This window comes from Danaus plexippus, chromosome 11 (genome assembly GCF_018135715.1).
Source record: "Danaus plexippus chromosome 11, MEX_DaPlex, whole genome shotgun sequence".
Classification (NCBI taxonomy): domain Eukaryota; kingdom Metazoa; phylum Arthropoda; class Insecta; order Lepidoptera; family Nymphalidae; genus Danaus; species Danaus plexippus.
Genome location: NC_083544.1, coordinates 3,993,204 through 4,015,258, shown reverse-complemented (window position 1 = coordinate 4,015,258; position 22,055 = coordinate 3,993,204). Strand labels below are relative to the sequence as shown.

Below are 22,055 nucleotides of genomic sequence, written 5' to 3'. Positions count from 1 at the left end.
TATATATATTTATATTTTATATATATTTTTTGTTTTGTACATAATAATGACATATGATTGTGCGCTCATTTAATTTGAAATTACTTTTACTATCTTTAATAAGCGAGGAATAAGATGAACTACCGTTACATATTCGCATTCAGTTTTTGCTTTCAATGACAGACAAGAGCAATCAAAATATAAATACAACATGTATTATGGACACAACATATGTCGTTTATTTCACGTCGTTCTGGAAAAACCGTAATATGAAAAATGATTTAACGATATGGTCATGTAAAGTTGCGTCAGTAAATTATATTACCTTGAGCGAAGCCATGTCGGAGACGGAGCGATGTGTTTGAATCGTCTCGAGCTGGTCCAAGCACCAGTCCAGCTCTTCGACGGTTTCTAAAGCTAGCTTCATATATGCTTCATCTGGAACAATATTAATAATATAACAATAGTTCTTTAGCCGTACTGGCGTATTTATATTGATATGAGCTTAGTTAAAAGTTCAGGTTTTCGTACGAATAACAATGATAAAATACGACGTCGTTTAAGATAATTCTGTTTTTATGGAAGTAATTTATATATATTCTTAACGTTATATCATTAAGACTATTATATAATTGCAAAATACATACGAGATAATATCAAAAATATATGAATAGCAGCTGCTTGCAAGTAAACGATAAAATTAGCTATCGCTAGCATAACTTTCCGATCTAAACCTCTATTACATAAAATTTAGTTAAACTATGTAGAAACTAATTCAAAGCAATTACTCCGGATGTCTATTTATCAGATGTTCTAAACAGTTTAGATGGTAAAACTTTATCACGATATGCGTAATACGATCTGTAGTAATTCAAAGCTATTTCATATTTACGTTTGTGTTTCCAAGTTTATTTTGGTTAAATTCAATTTACGATTACGTTAATTTTTACTCGCGACTACATAACGGATCTAACATTTTCTTGGGACAAAAATAGATAATGCGTTATTTTATATTTTTTATTAAGAACATACAATATTTTATCAAGATCAGTGTGACAGTTTTGCGTGACGGACAAATATACACCACTGCTCGAATATAAGTGACACACATTTCTAGTTTCAACTTTCGACTTCATAGAATTAGTAGAGTTAGTCTCGCTTTGACTTGTATTGATATATACAACTATATTTTAGCTATTATGATATTGCTTAAGACTAATAGTCATAAACTCAATCATAAACCAGAAGATTTATTCATATCACCGGCGATTTATGAATGAAAAACTTTAAAACATTAGGCGGCAAATTGACTAAGAGTAAAATCGAGTTAAATAAGCTATAGAGGTTTCGCAAAATGTATGTCCAAGTTTATTTTAACGAAAATAAAGTTGGTCTTTTTGTAAATACTTGCTTACAAAAATATCTTCAAGCGAAAACCCAATTTTATTGACAATTATCATTATTGGATTATATTATAACTGTAAGGAATTCCCACTTTCAAGAGCATCAAAATTCTGCTCTAAACAATTAGCGATTAATAAAACTATAGTATCCTTAGTACAAATAATATAACTACCTACCTTCACATAACTCGAAGAAAAGAATTGCAATTAAAATAAATGCGGTGCTATTTTTTATACTTATAAACAAAGCATCTAGAAAATTAATTATATTTGTCATACGCTTTTTCCTTATTAGATAAAAATTTAACGGTATTATTTATTAGTAATTATTTTTTATGGTTTAAATCGTTTTCCGTGTCAATGACTTTGATTCATTATAAACATAGTGTACACTTTTCACAAAATCTTAGACTATAAACGATTTGAATGAAATAAAACGTCTATCACAGACTATCATGATATGTTTTATTTTTCTGAAAACAAGTTAAATCGAGAGTGTTCAATTTATGTAATTTTAATTATAAATATTTCCATAATATATAACAATTTAAATGATCATACTTTTGTTGTGAAACAAATTATATTATCAGTATATAATTATCACTTTGGCTCTACCAAATAGTAAATGTGTTTACATTCTATATCTATGTTATCAGTTCTAGCCTTCTGGAGTTCCGGAAACAAATTTAGCCTTTCTCGCAAAAATAATCGATGTCTGACAAAGATGCATACAAAGGTCCTGATAAGGCGACCTTTAGATAAACTGTTTCCAACGAGCATGCGTGTAGGCCGTGATAGGTACGTCACAACTTACTTGAGTTTTGACCTTATTGTAAGTAAATATATAGAGATCATTTGGTTCAGTCGAGATATGCGATCTGTGACGTTTCGCTTTGAGAGAACACACGTGCAAATTTGAAGAATATTAACAGTTAAGTACCCCATTGTGAGTTCAAAGAACCATTGAGAAGATACCAATAATATGAACCTTGGACATAAATTTATTTCTTGTTTACTTACTGTTCCTTATGTAATATGTCTGACAAGAGCAAAATCTTCATGTTATTGACTTTTGTCTTTGTTATTGTCCTAATCGTTCGTTTGTTTTCATATTTTTATCATTAATAATAATTAAATGATGAAGAATGTTTTTTAAAATTAAATGTTTTATTATTTTAATAATACATATTTTTTATACTTTGCAATATTCATTATGTCGATTATTTATTTTGGTAAAGAAACGTGTCTTATTTTCAATTATTAAAAATGTAAAATATAAATACTCGTTTCTAAAGTTCAAGTTTTAAATCACTTTCTTACTATTACAGTATTAAAATATTAGCCATTGTTCTAAAAACATACAAATTTTATATTCTACACGCAAACCGCTATTAAATTAAAGAGATTTTAGTGTTGGCATTAAGTCATAAACGATGAAGAAAAAAACAAAAGATATTATCGTCACTCGTAGCCTCGATACAAAACATCTAGAGCAGATAAAATAGGTTGTCTTAATTAATCTCACGCCCAGTACTACATAATATACCCGAAGGATATCTGATAATTTAAAAATAAAAACAAAGGTGCCATATCCAATTACTGCATTTACAGCTTAATCGTTGTTAGAATAAACAAGTTTTAACTAACGTTTCCCAGTTGATTTTACCTTCATTCTGAAGAGATATAACGGTCAGTTTTATAGGATAAAACTAATTTGGAACTAGATCCCAGTGTTTTGACGAAATCTTGCCTGAATGAACCAATAGCAAATAGTTTTATAAAAATTGTATTTCTTAATTTTTCCTTTTTGATTTTCCAGAAGCGATACGTAAGTGGTAGCTTAGTCAATTTTTTTCAAAACTCTTGTATTGCTCATACATACATATAGTCGTGCTAGATATAGGATATCAGTTTGTTTTATTTAAAAACAACTCTTAATACACCATTTCAAATAAGTAATGTTTAAATATATAACTAAATCATAAACGAATTTATAACATTTGTGTTTCTTTCTCTTTTAAATTACTCTCGACGTTAAATAATGACGTACAGGTATTTGTAGCTTTGCAATGGCCTAAATACCACTTCCAACTTCCCTGGAACACACCAATGACATTCAGTGTCCTCAATCGGATGCGAACAACTCATTAGAGAGTGTCGCGAGCCGAGTCCTAAATGATAGCATTGCTTTGTGTTCGAAATTTGTTAAGATGTATTTAAGAAGTAATTGCAGTTCCTTATCAACAGAATTTTCATAAGACGTCATTATCACCATTTAATATAAAACTTTTTCATATATTAAAAAAAATATTTCTCTTATATTTAACTAGAAACGTGTTGAGCTAACAATATTGATTTAGCTTAAAACTCTGCATTTATATGCAAAGTTTAATATAATAATGCAACCATGCTTTGTTCCTTTCGTGTTTCTCTATAGGGATCTTAACCAAGCCGTAAAAGAGTTTTGTTTGTGCCAGTCTAAGTTCAATCGAAGATGTTTTATATAATAATTTAACAGAAAACTGTCCTTAACGTCAATATATAGATATATATTAAAGATATAGAAATTGACAAATGACGAAAGTGTAAATTTTATGCGAATCAGAATGAAATTTTGATAATATATACCAATATTAAAGGCAAAGGCGTTAAAATATTCGTCTTTTTTTACATTATCTTTGAATATTATTACTCTTACCTGAATCAAACACCTTTCACTTAAAAAAAATAATAATAATCGCACACTTTTGTTCTATGTGAGTTAAAATATATATAAAGACATTAGTTATAAGGGTGTATGCCACATTGGACGTGATATCGAGTGTCGTTTTCATGACTTGTTAATTCTACACGGCAATCATAGAGTCACGATTTTTTAAAATATTTCCAGCTCTATTTGAAACAAGGCTTTCAATTTCTATAGCTTTTGTTTGATGTACTTGTTAGTGAACTGCCTCTCCATTGATAGAGATATGTTATATATATATATATGATTCTATTTATAAAACGTTTGGTTAGATTATGAAATCTCATTTATCTTTTATAAAAAAAAAATATTTTAGTCACTTCTTTTTGTCTAGCCTTAAATTTTGATGAGGAAATTTATTAAATATTTATATTTATAATACATATTTTTACTTATATCTTTTCTATAAATAAAGACCTAATACGGATTATAAATAAGTATCAGACTACTTAAATTGATAATTGACTACTTATTTTTAAATTCCAATTATTTATCTTTAAAATATTAAACAAATTTATATATATATAGTAATTGTGTGTACGAATCGAATACGAATATTAAGAAGAAAAAAGGAAAAAAATCAAGATAGTTTTTAAAACAATTACCTAAATGGAGACCAAATGTTACAACTAGCGACATCTAGGCACCATCCAATTACTCACATGACATGTCTACAAGCTTTTGCCGGAGTTTCTTGCAAAGGTAATGTGTTACTTTCGAGTTTCTATTTACCTCTGTTCAAAATTTTCTACATAATATATACATACCATATTATTCATATACAACGGGACTTAGGATACCAATATTTCTAAATATTTGAAGTTCTTCTCTTAGTTTGTATATTTTCGATATCGTTAGGCCTGTGCTGAAAGTGTATGTATATAATAATTAAAATGTGTTTATCAATTTGTTTAATCTTATAAATTTTATTTCAATATCAATATTAATATGACTACTATTGTTGATATTGAGTTATCTAACTGATAAAATATGAAATGTCTTTCGTGTACTTCTTGTTTAAAAATTATCTTCATATCCTTCTTCACACTATATTTGTAAATCGTCCCAAAATCACCCGAAGGTATAAAATTCAAAAAAAGAATGTATTTTTCATGAACAAAATTACACTATTTATTAAGTTAACTATTTAAAATCATTATAAATTTTACAGTTACCTAACTAATATTTAATGTGTTATAAACTAAAATGTTACTCTGTATTATTAAGAAGACTTTCATGCTAGGACACCAATCAACATTACGGTAATTTAATTCAAATGTTCCTTTATTATTTTTTTACAAACTTCTCATACAGTATTAAAAAGTAACGAAACAATTAAATCTTGGTTTATTTCTTATTTGTTTTTATTATTACCTAGTTGCGTTTAAAATACAAACCACTACAAGAAAACGATACTATGGAAAGCTTTGTAAAGGGAAAACGACCATCAAAAGGATTTCCTACCGTCTGTTATTGATTTTGAGACAGACACAAACAGAGGGGATGCTGCGTTTATCTGTCATAAATAAAATGGTGTATGTAACCAAGAAATCGCATATTATAACTATACACATAATATTTTACAACTATCTCACACAGAGTATATTTAAAAAAGATAAATGAAGAATAAAAATTGGTTCCAATCAATAATCTTGCCTCTCAAAACGGGTGGGAGAATATTAAAAAAAAGGTTTTTCTCGTTTATTTATCGAAAGCTCGGTGCTATTCATAAATATGCATGTATTGCCGTCAACTAGTTAAGCCGGCCATTCAATTACGTACGTACCTTTTAAAAAACGGAACCATTCAATTATAGAACAGAATAGAAGTCATACAGTAAACCAATTAATATTAATAATTACATTTTCTTTAATGGAAGCGTGAGCAAAATGTATAAATTTTTGTTTTCAAAATTTTTATATGTACCTATACTTAAACATGTTATTAAAATGACACTATTAAGTAATGCTTGTAATTGAGAAATTATTTAAATCAAGCATATATGTATACATTATGTTGTATAACAAAAACTATTAACTCATACAATGGTCTCAAACTGATGTAATATTCAATACTAATTACGCTTTATTTAATACGAGGTAGTATTTTTAGCTCACTACATATTACAACATTCTTTCTTTGAATCAATTTTGTTTGGATATTTTAATAAAGAGATCCGTCCATTGATTTATTATATGTTATCAAAATACGTTATTTATGAGAATAAAATATTACTAAAATATATTGTTTGACTATTTAAATATGTCGCTTACTTATGTGTTGGTACTATTAAGTGATCCTAGAATATTTGATATCAGACCTTTCTATCTAACACCTGATAAAATATGGCCATTTAAATGAATATCTATGGACAGGTAAATTTATCCTAATGCCAACGACATATAACATAAAGTTAGTAAGTCAAAGTTCATATAAATTTGTTACAACAATTTCTGGATACCGAAATCCAATCAAAACAAATGTAACAAGTTCCGATAGACCTGTCAGATCCAATTCACTTACTTTGACAAGTTAAATTTTTTTCATTAACTAAGTTAATATATATATCACGATTAAACAAAAGTATAAAAAATCACATTTTAGTGTACGAGTATATATTTTTTTTGGTTAGCAAAACAAAACTTTAAATGTTGATAATTTTTCGCTTTAACATGTATATAACATATGCAAATTACAAGATAATTGAAACGCTAACATCTGAAAGTAGGAAATAAAGCAAATAGTACCTACATATACAATTTTAAATTTAATACAAAAGAACCAACATTTATAAGAAATAAATGAGAAAATTAATGAGATAATTTTTCAGATAAAGGTGAAATATTATAAGATCTTTTAAATGTATACTTTAAATTGGTCGTTTCAGTTATTTTTGCGTTAAATGAGTTCTCAAATCCTCTCTCACTAAAAGTAACATTTTTTAATAAGTATATCGTCCATTTTTATATTAAAATTTTCAAATTTAGATGTTTCCCTAAAAAATTTTCTAAAAAGAGGTGCGATTTAAATAAAAAATCTATTTACCATAAAACTTAATAAGGATTAAAGTAGGTATATGTATTATTATGAGAATTTTACTTGAACGATTTTCACGTAAACTTAATATGATGGTTGGTAGCTTGGGTATGTTGTAAAAATACGGACGATATACAAATCCAACAAAAGAATTGAGATCCCACGCAAAACGTCCAGAACGTCACTCTTACCTCCTGGATTGAAATTCTTTGGCTGTGGAGTGACAGCTGTTGCCGCACCTGATGATCTACGTGATCTGAAATTAATAAAAAATATAGTCCATAAAAGTTTAAACACAGGCTGAATCCCAAATAAATTCTTAATAATAAAAGGGTTCCCTAAATTATTTATAATTAACTAAAAACTATTTTTTTTAAACATCAACAAGAGATTACACCTACAACATATAAATATAATAATTTTAAAAAAGAAATAAAATTTTTGCTGTTAACAAAATGACAGAATATCCTTTATTTTCGTAAACAAAATAAGTATATCTGGGATTAAATGATTTGTTTACAAAAATTATTTTCATTTGATCCTACTCTTTCATAAAAATGTTTGCTTTGTAACGGCCATTCTCTTTGACGACGTATTTCTTAGTATGGATTCAATAAGAAGGTTATACCTGAAACGGACTTAAAGTAAATAAGAACTGAGGAACGTATTGATGGGCGCATTAGATACAACGATGATAGAGAAATTTTTACATGAGCTGTAATTTTTCCCTTTAACTCAATTGTGATTCACAACAATGTTCTTAGTCTCAGAATCAGTGTTTTCAGAAAGTGTTATTTATATGAATTTTGCAAACGTTTTTATTGAGTTTCATTTCGAATCCTACAAAAATTACAAACGAATTTGTTTGATATGTTGTATGTAACTTTATGCTGGAATACTTTACGCCGCAAAACTTCAAGGTACTGAGGAGAAATCTCGAATACAACTTGTTCCTAAGATAAAGAAATGTCAAACTTTATTAGGTAGATATTGATTGACTGACTGAACAAATTGGATCTAAAGCTACTGAAGCAAGTATAACGAAATTTGGACAACGCTTTCATGAATTTAAGGTGTTTCTAAGTAAAGATAAAAAGTATATTCAGAATTTAAATCAAATTTAAATTTCTCTTTATTCATCGGGAATCCTTATTAATAGAAATTGTTGGGAAGGAATTACTACAACAATTGACCTGTTTTGTATAATACTTGACTCCAGTTAACGATTGTATTAAAATAAATATACATGACTGGAGATCTATTCTTCAACCTTCAATCATCCTTCAAACGGAATCTATTTGGTAATATATATTTAATAGGTAATACAATGACATTGCCAAAGAAATGAAGCATATTATTCAATAAACAATACTTGGAGTCCGACATTTAAATATTTTAAGTAATTGTTTACCTTGCATCATTAAAACGTTTCTGCCTGCTTATTTCATATTAATACGTTAAGGCAAAGTAAAATACCTTTCTTGCATACATTTCTTTTAAAATAATTTTGTTTGGTATCGTTAAGGCAAAAGCTCTTTGACATATAATCTTTCTGTTTGCGTACTTTTGATGGCATTTTAAAGAAATTTCAGAAGGAAGTCGCTTTACAGAAAAAAAAAATTTTGATATTGAAGTTATTCTCATAGCAAAATTTATAATTCGGTTACCGGCGCACAAACGACGTGGCTAGCCTTTGTGCCGCATTGAATTGAGAGAAATTGGAAACATAATACTACTAGCACCATTCACAGATCTATTTCTTTCACGAATACGAGTATACTTTATTGCTTGGTCTAACAATATCCGAGAAGATTTAGGTCGAGTGGTTGTTTAGTTTTATATCGGAAACTGTATAATCGAAACATAAAGCATTAAATTGACATACATGTATGTTTGTGTTGAACGAAGATTCTGGTAAAATAACAAATCTGAATAGAGAGTAAGAGAAAGTTGTTTTATTGTACACTTTAGTTATATTTTTCATGGTAATTAAATCGTACAAGTGGTCCGTAAATGTCGAGGTTACCGACGCTATTCACTGTCACTTCCAACGTATGATGTAAATAGTATAATTACACACGTGTATTAGAATAGTAAGTTTATAGTTACTAAGTAATTTATACAGGTATAGCCAAAAAGAGTAATCTTGGACGAAAGGATGAGGAGATAAAGTTTTAGGTAAGACAAAACGTTTGTAATACAAACTTACCTTACAACATACGTTACATTTACGTATATAAATAAATTTAAAACTATTTATAACTGAAAATATTCTCCTAAATTAGATGTTAGTAACAAAAGCTTTTATTAATTTTAATAGAAATGTTTAAATAGCTATCAGTAAAAGTTGAATTGTCACGCAACCAATCACATATGATGGCTTAAATACACAACGTGATTGACTATGACGCATTGTGGAGGAGTCGTGACAGAACTGGTATGTAACAGATTACTTTATTCAGAAATATATGACTCAATAACGTACGAGTTACTTGGAATGTTATATCTGATTAAAATAACGCATTCGGTACACTTATCTTATCGTGATAATAATAATTCTAAGGTAAGACTTTGAAAAAAATCATAAAATCACTATGCAATTGTAAATTAAGAGTAGATTATTAACCATGTTACATGTTACAACCATGTTAATTATAGTGAATTAAGTAGTATAAGAGACAGTATTGGCAATTCATATTGGTTGTTTCAGTGTATCACTCAGACTCATGCTATATTTTATATAACCAAAACTGGTTATAGAGCTTGTTTCTCTATAGATTACTCCTAAAATCACACTGGAAAAACTATAATATTTTTGGTCCATATTCCAAAGACGATAAAGTTTAATCCTTGTTTTATTGTTATAGTAAAACATAATAGTCTTGAAACATGTATTAATGTTTCTTAACAATCAGAACAAAAAATTATAGAAAAAAATGAATCAATTTAATAGAATGACGTATAAGTTAAAATGGTTTTGTAATAAGAAAGATGTTATAATTTTTAAAATATTATTTCTTTTACTAGACACCGACTGTGATTTCGCGGGTTGAAGGTTTGGAGGTTTATTTTGGAGTTATTCAATTATAAATAAACATACAAAAATTTGCTTTTATTAATAGGAAGTAACATAGATTGATTAATATATCATTAAGATCTTAACATTCTTGTTACGTTCTATGTAGATTCATTATTCATTGTGAAGTTGCTTTTTCTTTTGATTATTTTGTATCAAACAAAACCAAATTTTGAAAGGCACAGGCCTGTCGTGTTTATGACAAAGAAGAATTTCAGTTGCACGCCAAAAAACGACCTTTATAATTTGATACCCTTTGAATAAGTACAAAAAACTCGTCCTGATATAATTTTTAGTCGGCGGCGAATATAAACATTGATTGTATTTATTTCAATTTATTTACATGGTAATTAATTTTCTATTACTGTGTGTATTGTTGTACAAATAACCGTATCCCGTATCTTACTTGGATATTAACTATTTATTACTAATTTTCGGTGAAAGGTATATTTACACTTTTCTTAATTTGTTTAAGAAGGATCTAAATGAAAAGATATACTTCGTCAGTCAAATAGAAAACATTAGATTAGGTGGTTCTATTTATTTACCATCCTATAAATAAACGAATAAAAGATCGCATTCTACGGATGTTCCCTTACCAATTACGTAGGTTTAAAAGGTTAAATACTTTTATTGGTAATTTTGGACAAATGACGTCAGCATTGAATAGACATTTGTTTACACTGGCTACATTAATTCAGATCACGTAGTTATCATGAAGGAAAAACATATAATATTACTATGCAGTTAAGTAATTAATTATCACGTTTCTACCGATATCTTGCAATAACAACAGTATTCAGTGTACTTTTAATACTTTTTTACAAGTGTTAATACATATACCTACAAAGCATTCAGACAAATAAATGGATATTATTATTTTTTCTTTAGCTGACGACAAACTGGCTTATGTTGAACAATTACATATTCATATTTACCATTGAATATATTTAGTAAATGGCACCTATATTTTCATTTCACTTAAGGTGTATTCAATGAGAAGTAAATGCGTTTGCATGTGTGCTTGTTTTATGTGTATGTGTGTGTTTACAAACTTGTGCGTGTAAAAGATCTAAGTTTCAATAAAATATAGAAGCCCAAAAGTTACTTACTTCGAAACTGGTACATTGGTGAGGCATAAGAAGTTGTTGCGGACGCTGCGCAGGCTCGCTAAGACCTGCGCGAACGGAGTCACTATCAAGTCTTCGCCATGACTGTGAACAAAAAAAAAATTGTTAAATAATATAAAAAACATTAGGCAAAACATAGGAGGATAGAGCTATTATTAGAACATAATGTATTATATTAAGTAAGAAATGTTTATCACAATGAAATTTATACATTACAGTTAATGGAAAAGTGATCTCCTTTGAAATTTTTCTAACATAATGCTATAATTTTCCAACGACAATGATAGTCTTTATAATATTAGTCTCTAAAGAGAATGAATGAAAGGTATTTCAGCGCAGGTGACTTCAAACGAAATGGAATAGAAAAATCGGAATTTGCCATTTCATAATGAGCATTTTTATTAAGGCATGTTATGAGGTCAACTTGCTAACCAAAAATAGATACAAAATAGGAAAACTACTTTGGTAACATATTAGTTATACTATGTGGATGTTTAAAATTACTTTAACAACTCCAAAGGCAATAATTGTAGGAAATAATAATTGAATAATTGAACTGTCAGGGGTAACGTAACGTAATGGTAACGTTTTGCTCCAATAGAAAACATGTATTATGATATAGTTTATATGAACGCTTCGAGCCAAGAACAGTCAAAAGATTAATAGTATAAATTGAATACGCAATGCTGCGGGAAATGATAAACAAATTAAATCGAAGCAAAGAAATTGAAATAGTTGGAAATTAAACTTAGAATATAAGTAAATCGCATGAATAAGTACATTACAATCACTAATGAGGTTCTTTACGTCAGAACGTGAATGCTTTTTTATTCAGAGATGTGTTAAGCGTAACGACAAATAGCACACAATATTCAAAAAGAAATGAATCTAAAGTCTCAAGCGAACAAAATGCAAACTAAACAATACCTATTCATAAACTTTCATATCGTGATAGACTCTGACGTTGTATAAATAACAATTTGGGTCGCCATTTTTTTTTTTTAGAAAATAATACACACATATATATAGAAAGTGGACTTTTTCCTAACACGTTACAACTTAAAAATACCTTAAGTTCCATTACAAGTACACTTATTATAATTCTGTAACGAAATAATAAGTAAAAAAATAATAATCATTCAAAATGTATATAATTAGAGAATAGTTTACAGGACATTTTAGTTCAGCGTGTTATTTTTTTCGTTTTACGTGTATTGAACTAGACAACATTCGGTTTATGACATTTTGTTCATCTGAACTTTATGAAACTTTGATAGAAGCGGCTTCACAACGTCACTACGATGGTATAAACCGAATTTCGCAACTATTACACGTTTTACTAAAATTTTTAACTATGTATTTCAAAAGCAATTTAAAACTTTCAGAATTTGATTTTATACTGCGTTGATTTTAAGTTTTTTTTTTAATCACAGTCGGAATCGGAAACAGAACGTAATTTTTTTTTATTCAGTACATCGCGTACGTTACATAAGTACGAATCGATTTTGATGTTTCAAACTGATATTTCCTTTTCATTTACATATGCATATACATATAAACGTTTACGTTATTATATGAAATCATGACGTATTTATCCGGTTACCCATAAAGTACCAGTTAATAAATTAGTAAAGAACACCAGCAAGATGTTTTATTGGTATCACATGATAGCTTGAGCTGGCGGACAGGTCTGGAGATATGCCCAGTCGCTCACGGCTCTCAGCTAAAGATGTGATGAAATCATTATGAACTCACGAGTAGCGACACAAATAGATTAGTTCAATGAATAACATTTTAAAATATGTCTGTATTATTTATTCTATGTAATCCAATCTCACGTGTTTTATCTCATTCTCTAATATTCAGAAAATTCTTTTCGCGTGTCGGATTCATACATACTTATTTTACTACATACATATATATACATACAAGTTTATGTACATTATAGAGCCAACTCAATTTTGAGCCCAAACGTAATACTTCCTTGATTCATGGGTAAATACTCAAAAGACATGGCATAATTGGCCTCTGTTTTCGTAATATGATATTTTTATGACACAAACAAGACGACATTCCTAAGCAAATGGTAAATTAAATCAGATGAAACTAGGTCGGTAACTCCAGTTTCATGAATACCATACATTTTATTTATTTATGTCTCGTTAAACGAGTGGGGAATAGTAAGTGGGTGATAATCCGTTATCCACTTAGTAAAAGTAACAAAGTGAGGTATTGTTTTCCTAACTACCCTTGGGAACATCCGATATCGTCTCAACATTTTTTATTTGGATTTATTATAGTAAAGCCTTCTGTGGATTCTGTGTGGCTTCAACATATACAAAGTTATAATTTATGACATATTTAGCGTAACCTCTCAACATGTTATATGGTATACAATAGAGAATTTACTTGGAATAAGTTAAATCAACATTCAATATACTTGGTCAGAGTCAAGGTAAAGTTTTGATAATTAATTGACGTTTAATAAAAAAATATAAATTCTGCTACCACTTTATCTTAAACTAGTTTTTTGCCCGCGACTTCGTCCTCGATAATTTCGTAATAAGTAATATATGTATAACTGTCCGGGCGAACTCTATTACAGGCCATAAATAACCAGATACTGGATTTTTTTAAGTTTTTTCTTTTTCGATCAATAGAATTAAATATCCTATGTCCATCTCCCGGTTCTATCTCCCCAACAATTATCAATTATATTCCAACAACCGCTCTTGAGTTATAAATAGTGTAACTAAAAAAACTTTCTTTATATGTATAGATATGCTAGTGCGAAAAATGGCCAAAAAATATATAATTGTAGCTGTAAAAAATCACTTTAACTAACAATTTAGACGATAACAAATACCAATCAATGAAAAATAATATTTAAATATTATAATTTTACAGTCAATATCAAGAATGTGAAAATAAATGAGAGTAGCGTATATTTTTGTTGAAGGGCTCATCATTATGAAGCGGAGTGGTTTGTTGCGGTTGCGGTTTATATATTTTACATATATTTGTACGTCATATTATTTGTCGATTTTTATTACGTGCATTTCTTCACATACCGTTCTTAAGCAACATTCACTTTAACAGTTTTTTTTTAAATTTAATTCCATTATAAAAATGAAAAATATCACAGAAATTGTACAGCGAAATAATCTTCATGTTACAAAATTTAAATTTTCTTACATAAGGGGATTATTTCTTGAATAAACATTGTAAATGACGAAGGTCGATGGTTTCGTCAACATTTAATTCAACAAGATATTAATATTAATATAATATTTGGCCTTTATGTTTTAAGGAATCACATATTCCAAGAAAATATCTCCAACCTTCAAACATTCCCTTTTCATTGAAAGTTTTTCAATTTACTTTTCTTAGAAACATATCTACGGTGATATCAAAATTATTTATAGATATAACTGTGAGATTTATTTGATAAATCGTGTTTTATAACGTTGAAAGAGATAGGATAGATAAAAATCTTTTTTTAAAGCAAATTCTCCGGCAGTCGAAGGCATTTTTTAAATTCTTAGCAATAATTTAAAGAGTCACACAATAAGTAACCTTTTGTGTTATTTATAAGACTACGCGAATATTATAATATCCTATTTCATTTTTATGTTTTCCGATAACGTTTTTAATATAACATACATTTTTCATTATTTTAAACAAGAAATACATATTTATATATAATTCATATTTTTCCTATACGGAAAACATTACAAGAATATTTATGCATGTTGAATTCATATTTAAGTAAATTATTTTTCGTTAGATGTTATTCTATGAGAATAAATAAGCAAATCTTAGCCAAAAATTTGAAGAAAACAGCTGTATTATAATAAAAACAAGGTTGAAAATTATGTGGCAAGAACTAAAGATGTTTTGACCACACTAAATGGGATCCATCGATGACAGTCACTCTATCAATTCCTGGCAATTATTCAACATGGGTAGTTAGATTGTATTGAAGTTTATAACAATTAATTCATGATTGAACCAACAGACTAAAATAAGGCAGAAAATTAATTGCCCTTAATTCATATAGACATCGACGGTCACGAGTTTTGTACATGCGTGTACATGCTATAAGGCATGTTAGTACAAACTAATGACAAGCAATATGTTCTCTCTAATAAAATAAATGCAAATGTTCCTATAAGTTACCTGATCTCGATATTTCCATTTTAAATGTCAAAGACGATATACACTAATTGAGAGTTAGATGTTGTAATCAATTAATTAGTTACTAATGATACCATAAAGTTAATTTTAATGAACTGATAACAGGCTTTTATTTTAAGCTAGTTATACTATGGCCATTTATTTTATTGTAAATATATGTAAAGATTTTAACGTTCTGAGCCTTCGTAAAAGCAATCGGCAATAGTACCTACTGTAATCAACTTTTCTATTCCAATATTTTATATCGCAGCAGGTTGCCAAAGTGCAAATGCGTTAAATTCAATTAAACCCCATTACAAAGTTATGACGTTTGCTTATTGATTTGCGCACAATCAATCCGGTAAACAATTTTATGGATGCACCGTTTTGAAACCGAAGGTTTTCATTAAACAACCGTGAGTTTACTATCGACCCAATAATATTCAGTGCTAACTGCACTTTAAATTTATGATACAATTCAAAACCCGTCTCACCAAAAGAAATCGGCAGACATACCATTAGTTACATAGGAAACTATTAATATTTATTACTTACATCTAGAACTATTACGAACCTCAATTCCATTTCCGATTCAAAATTATCATCACATGCAGGGAACTCGAACATATCTTGTTGAAATTGATTGAAATGCAGATATAGTCTTACGTCATGTTAATTATAAACTTGACGTTTTGAATTCTTTCTTTTTTTTTTGTGTAAAAAGTTTTATATGTTCCTTTTTTTATTTAAATTAATACATTTCATTAATTTAAGTAGTATAAAATTATGCCAATTTCTTTGCTACTGCACAAAGTATTTTAATGTTTTAAAAATGATCAGGATTTATTTATATGTTTATTTATTTCGGTATTCGAATTTATCTTTTCGGACGTGTAAAATTTTAAAATTAAATATACACAAAATAATACATTAGATGTTATTTTATACGTTATGATGACTGTATCATTATACACGGCTTCATTAAAATTATTAATTAATTCTATATATTACCCATAACTCTTTGGCTGTGAGGTTTTAACGTTTACATTTGTGATTTATATTACATAACAAGACTCTAATTAGGTTTTAGAAAAACAACACCAAATGTTTTGAAATTACTTATGCCTACATACATACGTTTATTGTACAGAACCTATTTAATTATTTTTAAAATTAATATATAGTGTTGCCGTTTTAAAAATGGTTTATTTCTGGATTCTCGTTAATATCATTTTTAAATGTATAACCTTTGATGAAACGAAAAGTTTAAAAAATATATATTGCGAAATAAATGTTTGCTTCCAGAATTTATTAACTCAGGTTTTAGGTATGGTTCGTATGTTTATTCCCTTTCTAGTTTTTAGTATTAACACTAACCAGATGAATGCTAAATAACATTAACTTTAAAATTTAGAAATTATTGCACAATGATACAGTACAAGGCATAATGTAGATATTAAAAATTGTCGGATCAGTAAAACCTTATTACAACAATACCATCGACTTTCTACTCTATATAAATATCATTTATACTATAAATTTTGCTATAAAATAACGTTCGTAAAATACTTAAGCTTATATTCATAATTGTAATAATCCATACTTGCTTTCATATAATGTTTACTTGCTAAGTTGAGCAAATAGTAAACCGTCGTACTAAGTGCTTTTAGCAGTATGAGGTGTTACACAGCGGGGCTCACATTGACTTCAACTTAGTTATTAGAATACTGCGATATACATTTTAGCAAAGAAAAGTAACACCATTGTAACAATGTTTAATATGCTCGCCTCCACAGCAATGCGGCGAGCTGAAACCGTTTATTTTGCCTCGTGTAACTTAATTAAATTAACATAAAAAAGATGAACATGCTTATAAAAATTATACTTCTAATAAAGAATTTAATTATGCGTCTCAGTTACGCCGTGTGGGCGATTTTAAAGCCGGCTTGAATTTTATTTACGTTCGCCATAGCTTCATAATGTATATATATATTTTGTTTATCAGAAAGTATATCAAAATGTAGGATTACCGATAACATATTCTGTTACGATATTCTATATTGTAATGATTATTTCATAGTAACAATTACGAAATAGGTTCACTCTATATATTTTTATCTTTCGTTTGATATAAAAAAAATATTATTTACACTGACACAATTTAAAAGACATATATTAAAAAACAATTTTTAATTATATTATTTGTTTACCGAACTCATGGACGACCGACGGAATGTTGAATGATTCCGTTTATTCAAATTTTTGCAATAAAATATGACAAAATAAACACGTATATTAATAAATGCGGTTCATAAATATTTTTACATGCATTGTACGCAACGAACGCATACCACAAATATCATGGCCTGTAAACGTTAATGATTGCTAACATTTTATTGTTTTTATACTATGATGTCAGACTCAGCATCTTTACGAATGAAAGACTCTATTTTAAAAGTTATTAAGGTAAACTATATACTAAGTACTTTAAATGAAAAAAATTAACGAATTTATGAAACGCCTTTGAACCTTAATATATTTCAGCTTAAACGGTTATCCGACATTGATAAATAATCCTGGCTGAAGATAGCGCAGGCCAACCGAACAAGTTGTCCCCGGGGAAATCTATATCATTTTTTAAATAGAAGAAAAGTTTAACTATATAACATTGTAGGAATTTTGCATCCGTCCGAAAACTCAGAACAAAAACATTTTGTAAAACATAAATGAACACGAAAAACATAACAACGTAAATAAAATTATGTTGCAATAATATTATTTCAGTCGATTGTATACACTTGTATTTCAATTATTTTTTAAGCCTTTATATATCTGATTTATTGAAATGTTGTTTTCGATAGGAAGACTTTTGTTACTATACAACGTAAATAAATGTAGGTATGTTTTTATAGAACCGAGTAATTACACGTTAATGTAAATTTAAATGGATCATATAATTTTATTGTTTGAGCATACTAGATATTAGCATTTCTGTTCTTTCTCATTTACAATAGTTTATTTATATACATTGACCCTTGCAGCGGCACGTGTTTTCACTTATTCCCACGCGTTATTTAGCCCGTCCGGGAATATATGTATTTGTGAAGTAAAGAAATTTACGATGAATTCGCATTATGAAATGACATTTTATTTTAACATTTCTATTTCAGTTTTAGATATGGTATATAATTATGCTGAATAAAATTTATTTTAAATGATTTAATCGAGTCTTTTAAATTAATATTATAATGTTTTTGAAGACATCAAAAGGTTTCTTTAAGTGTCTCTCGAGATCACCAGACTGTGCTGGGTAACGTTAAGGATGTAAATATTTAAAATCACTAAGATGAGGGCTCTGTTTATACTTGCATTTCATTTACAAGACGGGACTTTAAGTGTTCATCAAAGATATTGTTGTTTTATATTTTATAAGTTTTAAAGAGACACATGAGAAAATATTACAGTACTAGACATAGTTAAAGACAATGATGCATTTGTATATATATATATATATATATATATGCATAAATAATTGTGGACTGGACTTATAGAGAGAAAAACGATATTTAAAAGGGAATAAAAGATCTATATAAATATAATTGTGTTTAAAAATAAAGAACATGTAAAATATTTGTCGTACATACAAAGTATACCCACATTCAGAGATTAACAAATAAATAACGTTTTCATCAAGTAACCTTTCGACTTTTTCGCTTCAAAAACCGTATATTTGATGATAATAGATTATTCTCCTTTATTGAAATTGGAACCGTAAGTATTAAATTATCGTATCGCTTAGAAAATGCTTAAGTTACAGACACGAATCGTCTTTCACGTCATAAGTGTTCTCTAGATAGTTTTATCAGCGCCAGTTTTAAACTATTTTAGTTAACGATAGCCCTAACCTGGTAACATTTCTCATCTCTAACATTAATATTTTATCCTAAGTTTTAATTCAATACAAATGATATAAATCAGAAATTATTTTGAGGATAAGAAAAAAAAATACTGTTATGGACGTTCTTTCTAAAATAGTCTCTGGCAAAATATATTCTATGCGTTGTCTATTGATAATTGTATTGCGTAGGTTGAATATGACAGGAAACCAAAAATCCAATAATCTTTCCAGTTTCCTCCTCGTAAAGGTCAACCTTTAGTATTTCAATAATTTTCAGTTTATCAATGTACAAAATTCGGTATTCCAATATTATTATATTAAAATTCTCATGTTATATTTATATTGAAGTTAATTTTTTTTACATCGAATAAAGCCGTTTTTATTATAACTCTATGCATACGTATATGTATATCGCAGTAAATATTTTAATGTGTTTACTGTATTAAAATAATTCAAATGGTTTTTATTTAAGTGCTCGTTATGTAGATTATCCTTTTCGCATGTCATTGTATACATTATAAATATTTTTTGGTTCTTAAAAAAAAGGTTACATATTTAAAAATGAAGAATTTTGTTTATTTTCTTATTCAACTTGCCTTTCCTCTTTCTCTGTTTATTAAATCTTATGGCTTTACTCTTTAACATAGCAAATAAAAACAACAATGGACCCCAAAAGCGGCGTAAATCAGAATTATTTTTAATATTACCCGAGTACACTGCCGGAATGGTATTCTTCGAAAACAAAAATATAAATCTGTTCGGAATCTGTTAAATATTAGTGTTTTTCACTTATCGCTATAATAAAAACCTCCAGTTGGTTATCTTATCTCCGCCTAGTTGCCTACCCGTTTTGTTTTCCCGTAGGAGTTGATCAATTTATGAGAAAATTCTATTTTTCTCATTAGAAGCAATATATTTTTAACTAGTAACCGATTGAAGGTAAATCTTTAAAGAAGGCCGTCTTCATGTCTTTCAGCTTTAAACTATTCGTTTTGCAATGGGGAAAGTAAGAATATAATTATAACAAGTCACGCGATAGTTGTCTGTCAAATGCGAAAAACGAAAAAAAGAAATGAGAAAGACGCGAAATAAATTTTGTTACATTGTCTTCATATACATCGTACTTATGCTGTATTTCTCCCTTATATCATGCATAATATTTTATATATCACTTACAATTAGTTAAGGTATATAAACGTATAACTAATTATTATTAATAGGCTACTCACGCGTCACGTCTAGTGCGCTCATCCCAAAACTTGTCCCAAAAAGTGGATCTGTTCTTAATACGCAAAACGCTTGTGCTAAGAGTGCGAGGCAACGTGCCACCGCTGCTGGACGCAGCCACACCTGTAGCCATGCTGTGCTCTGACGCCGAGCTCTTCGTAAACGATCCCCCACTGGCACCAAGTCTCTCGGATTGAGATCCCGAACGATGCATATTAACTGCTCCTTAGTACTACTTATGACATGATACAATATACCAATGTCATTACCAACTTGATCTTGCGCGGATATTAAGAAAAAATCAAGTTTTGCTCCTTCACTTTCATGTAAACATCACTTTTATTTCATCGACGATGACAGATAAATATTATACGTCATAATTTTCCTAATGACACTGATGGCGATGTAAAGTCAATCCACACGACCAGATTTTTACCGAAATTATTCACGTAATAATTGTAGTGGTCTTTATTTTACTATTTATTTTTCACTGATTTTATCGAATGGTGTCGTCCTGTCGACAACAGCGCAACTAGTGTTTTTATTAGTCGCGGACTTCGGTAAACAACATAACAACATAATCAATAAAACAATGTGTTACTGTATTTTTTCAAGGTTCCTCGACTCTATAAGGCTACGTGATTGTTATTCATGTTTGAGATGTAATAGCCAGCCAACTTAGAATGTAAATATCGATCATTGATAGCAATGAATTACTCAAGGGGGGTGTGACTTGTCAAACCAGTGAATGACCTCTAATTTATCCAACAGCGAACAAACACACACCCAGTACATAGCACGTTGATCGTTGAATTAGATTTTCGTTTAGTTCAGATTTTGCTTTATCACTTATTATTACTTAACATATTTAAGCCAGCAACAACGTGTGGGTAGGTTCCCAAAAAAATCAGTCACATAATGGGGTTATCGTTAATCGTGGGGGTTTATGGGCACAGCGGAGTGCGGGATGTCGTACGGTGCGTGTGACATAAAGAAACGTGCCGCCGGCGCGCCGCGCGGACTGTCAATGGCGGCAGGCTGAGACCGGAGGCCGGTGGCGCAGAGTCTGAACTCTGAAGCGTCCCACTCACTCGCCCGGCCGTCGCCGAGAGAGCGCGACTTCACCCGAGGATAAATTTGGCGCTAATGGAAACTGGCGTCGGTGGGAGGTAATCAATGTTCGACGTGGAAATCGAGGGCTTCCCAGGAAGAATTATCAACGACAAGTAGGAATCAAATCCCCTTTAAGACCAGTCTATTAATATTCAAAATATATTTGAATGCTATTCACTAGTCGCGGGAGTATGAGAGGCTACGGAATTCAAAGACAGTGTCATTCGAAATATTAAACTAGGATATAATAATAGGATTTGTGGTATTTTTT

The 22,055-nt window shown here is 29.1% G+C and overlaps 1 protein-coding gene across 10 annotated transcripts in view; it reads right to left on the bottom strand.

Moving 5' to 3' along the window:
- Positions 1–22,055, bottom strand: part of LOC116765445 (cAMP-specific 3',5'-cyclic phosphodiesterase) — a 225,138-nt gene that overhangs the window by 15,346 nt on the left and 187,737 nt on the right. For all 10 annotated transcript variants that reach the window (XM_061521860.1, XM_032654878.2, XM_032654875.2 and 7 more), the window contains 3 exons: positions 11,353–11,454; positions 7,356–7,420; positions 305–417 (listed from right to left, as the gene is read on the bottom strand). In XM_061521860.1, the coding sequence (XP_061377844.1) occupies positions 305–417; positions 7,356–7,420; positions 11,353–11,454 (280 nt within the window). The remainder of the gene's footprint in view (positions 1–304; positions 418–7,355; positions 7,421–11,352; positions 11,455–22,055) is intronic.